Source organism: Telopea speciosissima, chromosome 9 (genome assembly GCF_018873765.1).
Source record: "Telopea speciosissima isolate NSW1024214 ecotype Mountain lineage chromosome 9, Tspe_v1, whole genome shotgun sequence".
Taxonomy (NCBI): Eukaryota; Viridiplantae; Streptophyta; class Magnoliopsida; order Proteales; family Proteaceae; genus Telopea; species Telopea speciosissima.
The window spans coordinates 41366039-41372038 of record NC_057924.1 but is presented as its reverse complement, the minus strand read 5'-3'; the positions used below and the strand labels follow the sequence as shown (position 1 = coordinate 41372038).

At 40.5% G+C, this 6000-nt stretch overlaps 1 protein-coding gene across 1 annotated transcript; it reads right to left on the bottom strand.

Annotated features, from left to right (window-relative positions):
• Positions 1-1144: 1144 nt before the first annotated feature.
• Positions 1145-5281, bottom strand: LOC122638901. The gene is made up of 5 exons (XM_043831753.1): positions 4934-5281; positions 4212-4704; positions 3815-4082; positions 2642-3631; positions 1145-2570 (listed from the first exon to the last, which is right to left on the bottom strand). Exons 1-5 carry the CDS (start codon positions 5279-5281, stop codon positions 1145-1147), a joined length of 3525 nt encoding a protein of 1174 aa, XP_043687688.1.
• Between the last annotated feature and the right edge of the window lie 719 nt (positions 5282-6000).

Sequence of the window (6000 nt, the reverse complement as noted above, 5' to 3'; positions counted from 1 at the left end):
TTATAAGGGCTTCATAACCACTTTCTCAGAGAGAATAGTTACAAAGAGACGATCATAAGTCACTGGAATTAATTAAAGACACTTTTACAAAAGCAGCCAATACATGAAATCTACCAATTAATTACTGCAACTCCCATAGGAAAGAGGGTTACAAGAAGCAAGCAAAAGTAACTATTCTTCCAATAATGTTCTCCATTAATCTTCCTTTCTTCCCAGTTTCATTTTCATCCTTAATTTTCAGTTGGGTTACTTGCTTTTAATGTGAAGTAGATCTTTAGCTTTTTGGACATCAAAGATAAAATGTGGTTTTCCAAGATTTGGGTAGAATTCATCTTTGAAAGCAAACCATATTAAGAACCCAGAAGAAGATGAGAAGCTCAAATTAAATGAGGAAAACACTCTTATCGTTATCTGTTATAGAGATTGACCCATTCTCTCCCCAATTTTGTAATTTCCCCCCTTTCTAAACCCATACAAAATGTCTATGTCTTGATATCTGCCTCAGGTTCACTCTTGTCTTTGCTTCATACTTGGCTGAATGGTAGGACCCGTTTCCACTAAAATAAACAGAGCACTTGCTCGTAAACTAAAATTTCTTCAAATTCAGCTATACCCAGGAAAACCCTAGCCAAACGAGTCTGCAAAGCACCATCCTTTCTCTTCTAGCGCACGCAGAGATTGATTGAAATCGTCGATTGCATGTACTTGGGTGAGCCTCTGAACCATTTTCAAGAAGTGGAACGAAGGTTGCAACGGTGGTGGGGCAGTGGTTGAAGAAGAAGAAGAAAGAAGAAGAAAGAAGAAGAGGAAGAAAGAGTGGTGGGTCCCATTTTTTTATGTTAGAAAAATAAAAAATTAGAAAAGGGTTATTTTAATTGAAGGGCAAAATTGTCATTTAAATTTTATACTTAACACCGTCCACTTAAGGGGGTCAAGGTGTATATTTTGAAAACACAGGGGTCGCACTATATTTAGTACAAACCTCAGGGAGTGGCAATGTAATTTTCCCTAAAAAGTATTATATCACTTATTGTCTTCATATATAATATATTATATAAAAAATGTGGGTGACATTTAAAGTTTATAATGTAAATATATATTTTTTTGGTAAACAAGACATTATTGAGGATAGTCATGCATAAACTCATGGAGGCAGTGAGGAACACAACTCACACAACCATGGAGAGGATAGGGGCCATTTAGTTGTGCATGTTAACGACAAAGCCCTCCTAGCCAAGGAGTCAGCAACGCTGTTAATCTCCCGTGAAATACAACCAAAACTACAAGATACAAAAGATAAAGAAAGGTAAATGATATCGTCCACTAGAGTCTTAACATGGAAAGGAGCCGCACCGCCACCATTCTCGATGTAGGTAATAAGACTCTTACTATCAGACTCAATAACAACCCTCTCAAAATCATTTGCAACCATCTCTTGCATCGCCAGCCAAACAGCAAGAGCTTCACCAACCATAATGTCCGAGAAAGAAGATGGACACGAGAAAGCTTTAAGTGACAAACCGTTGTGGTCCCTACATAAAAAACCCACACCTGCTCTGTCCAAAGATGCTAAAAAACTAGCATCACAATTGCATTTCACCGTACCTACTATAGGCGCTACCCATTGGGGTGGTGATGCAACAGGTGTTGCAGAAGTAGATAGGCCAGCCATATGTACAGCACTATACTCATGGAATGCCCTCAATGCTGCTGAAATAACTTCATTAGGCTGCCAAGTCTTGCGTCCAAAAACCAAATCATTCCTAGATAGCCATATGTGCCAACAAAAAAAGCTATATAGAGTAATCAATGATTTGGATTCCTTCTTACCCAAAGTGGAGAATGATTTCCATGCAGATACCCAATCTGAAAAATCCAGATTAGCATTCAATAAATAGTTAGAACCAAGTGGACTACCAAACCACACCGCACGAGCATAGGAACAACCCAAAAGAACTTGAGAAATGGTCTCACATTCCCCACACCGAACACATAGTGGATCTGCATGAACATTACGTCGCACTAGGGCATCTCCTGTTGCAAGACCATGGGCACAAGCACGCCATAAGAAGCGTTGAACCTTGGGCAAAGTTTGGCACTTCCAAATTGACTTCCAAATAGTTGAAGAAATAGTACTCCAAGAATGTAACCTAGATGAAGTAGCAAAAGTCAGACGGCGAGCAGCCTCTAGATTAGAGAGAAGATGATAGGCACTGCGGACTGAAAAAACACCATTCTTTCTCGCTACCCACACCAACTTATCAGGGCAGTAAAAAATGGATAGATTAATATTCATAATCCTCCCAACATCAGCATCATTAAAATAGGCTGAAAGCACATCTCTACGCCAAGTATGTATAGCTTGATCAATAAGGTCTGCAACTTTCCTTAACCAAAGTACATTTGGATTAGGAGAGGTTACCTTATAATCACTAGAAGTAGGAATCCAGGCATCAGACCAAATATCCACTTGAGTACCTTTCCAATACTCCAACATAAACCACCAATCAACACCCTTTTTCCTTCCATAAGGCTTCTCCAACCCCAACTTGGATGCTGCCCACATGATGCTGCCAAAAAATCACAATGAGGAAAATAAATAGCCTTTAAAAATCGGAATAAAAGGCTATTTTGGTCAGACCATAATCTCCATGCCGCCTTTGATAAAAAAGCACTGTTAAGAAGAGAGGGATCACGAAACCCCAAACCACCATTCTCCTTTGAAAGACAAAGTCGCTCCCAAGAGATCCAATGCATCTTTGGCCGCCCATCAGTGTCACCCCAATAAAAATTAGAAGCCATTTGACGCAAGGATTTATGATTTGAGGCTGGAAGTTTGAAATGCATACATGCATAGTGCGACATAGAAAATACCACAGATTTCATTAAAACCTCCTTACCAGCATGTGAGAGAAGCTTAGACTTCCAACCTTCAACCCTTTGATGCACCTTCTTGGAGAGATCTTGGAATAAGGTTGCCTTTGAAACACCAAAATCTGTAGGGAGACCCAAATACTTCTTTGGTCCAGATCCATATGGCACCTTCATTATCCTTGAATACCACCTCTTAATACGAGGATGTGTATTTGGTGAAAAGGTCATACAGGACTTCTTCAAATTAATCTCATGGCCAGATGCTTGACAATAAGTAGCCAAATAGGGCTTCAAAGTATACAACTCATCTACCTTACCCTCAACAAAAAGGAGACTATCGTCAGTAAACAAAAGATGAGTAATCAGTGGGGCTCGATTACGAACCCTTATGCCTTTAATATTCCCTGTAGTTTTAGCCTTTATAAGCAAACAGCTCAAAGCATGTGAGCACAGAATAAACAAGGCTAGTGATAAAGGATCTCCTTGACGAATACCCCGAGAAGGGATAATAGTACCCCTTGGTTCTCCATTGATAAGAATTTGATAGGTAACCGATGATACACAAGCCATAACCATATTAACCCAATGTGTTGAAAAACCCATCTTCAGCAGCATATGTTTAATGAAAGGCCATTCCAACCTATCATATGCTTTTTTCATGTCAAGTTTCAAAGCTACCAATTTCTTCTTACCCTTCTTCATTTTATTAATGTAATGGAAGAGCTCATGAGCAATCAAAACATTATCAGAGATGGCCCTGTTAGGAATGAAAGCAGACTAATAGGGTGACACAATATCATCTAAAATGGACTTCAATCTCGATGCAATTATTTTTGTCACAACTTTACAAACAACTGTACATAGAGCAATAGGCCTGAATTGATTAGGCAACTCAGGTTGTAAAGTCTTTGGCACAAGACACACCAAAGTTTCACTCAACCTGGAAGACATAACACCAGTTTCAAAGAAAGATGTTACAAATAAATAGAGATCATCCTTTATTATATCCCAGTACTTCTGGAAAAAAGCTGGTGGGAAACCATCAATACTAGGTGACTTGAGCGGGCTCATAGCAAACAGTGCATCTGGCATCTCATCTAAAGAAGGGGCCGCACATAGCATGACATTTGTATCATGTGAAACACAAGAATCAACCGAATCTAAAACAGTGTCAAGAGAAGACAAGTCAATACTCTCTGAATGAAAGGCTGAAATGAAGTGATCAAGAATCTACTGATATAATTGTTGATCAGTTTGAGTCCATTCTCCATTCGGCATCTTCAGGTGTAAGATCCGATTATAACTCCTCCTTTGCAGAGTAGAAGCATGGAAAAAACCAGTGTTCTTGTCTCCTTCTTTCAACCAAGAGATCCTAGACTTTTGCCTCCATAACTCCTCTTCATTAGCAAGAGCATCATCAAGCGAGCGCTTGAGAGATTGAAGCTCAGAATTAATAACATCAGTTAAAGGCACACTTTGTAATCCAGCGATCTCAGAAGTGAGATTAGAGATCTGACTTTGAACATGACCAAATACCTCCTTATTCCACCGAATATAGTCATGTCTACATGCATTTAGCTTCTGATCCAAAATAGAGGATGGAGAGCCTGAAACAGTAGAAGACCAAGCAGCACTAGCAACAAGTGGACAATCAGGGTGTTTAAACCAAATGGACTCAAAACGAAAGGGCCGTTTTCCTCCAAAACGTCGTCCATCCGTGTTAATAAAAAGAGGTGTGTGATCAGACCCAATACTTGTCTTAGTTGTGACAAAAACTTCTTCAAATTTCATCCTCCAAGCATGGTTACATAATGCACGGTCTAAACGAACCTGTACATTAGCATCACCAGTACATCTATTACACCAAGTAAATTGGGGTCCATGACACCCTAGATCCATCAAAGAGCATTCATCTAGCATACCCTGAAAAAGAGACATCCCTAGAGTCATTCCCTAGCCCTCCTCTCTTCTCTTGCCAAGAGAGATGGGAATTAAAATCCCCAAATAAGAGCCATGGCAGAGTACGGTGTGCTCCAATGGAAATCAAAGAATTCCACACCTGCGGCCTTAAAGCCCTGATAGGGTCTCCATAAACACAACTCACAAAATAAGAATTAGCTACCATATCAGTGACTGTAACATCCAAAATACGTGGAGAGGAAGATAAGATATCAATAACAATTGGGTTTCGCCAAAGCAATGCTAGGCCACCAGATAAACCAATCAGTTCAACAGTAAATAGATGATCCATATGTAAACGACGCCTGATAATTTCCAGCCGGGGCCGCTTGCATTTGGTCTCCATAAGAAATACAACATCCGGCCTATCAACACCGGAGAGCTGAGATAGAAAACGAACTGTCAAAGGCCTCCCAACACCTTGACAGTTCCAACTCAAAAACTTCATTGCTGCCCGTGGTGCTGAGTAACATCAGCCACCACGGGTGTAGAAACCACATCAAGGTCCTTTGAAATAGAAGATTCTGGAGAGGAGGGGCGTAGACGTTTATGCGTCTCAGCACAAACATCCATTGATAGAACAGAGGAAGGTCCAATAATAGTTTATGAAGTGTCCATAGCCAAATGAGTATTGGCCGCAAAAACCATGTAATTTGTTGGATGTGAAGCCATACCATTTATTGGACATGAAGCCATGTCATTTGTTGGAACTGAAGCCATGCCAATTCTAGGAGTTGAAGCTTGTAGAAGAGATGAATGCATACTTTGAGAATCAGCATTTAAGTTTACTGTAGAGAGCTGAGGAAGGACCGACACCAATAAATGAGCCATATCAGGAGATAGAGTTAATGGCTGGGCAGCATTAACATGTAAATCCGCCAGCTGTGCCATAAAATTTGGATGGCGTGGCAAGGTAGTTTCCAAGATAGTTGACGTTACAGGAGTCACCACCTGCTGTCCAGATGAGGGAGTTACCAACTGCCCAGCAAAAGAGCCAGGTGGCACACCAGAATTTGAAACTCTTGCTGATCCATAACGGTTAATATAACTGTTATCTTCTCCGGCAGAGGTTTGCCTGAGATGTGATGCCGTGGAATGGGAACCAACCGCTGACCATAGTTTCTTTGATGTCTCAAGCTGTCGAGCAGAAGGAGGCAACCCACGCAT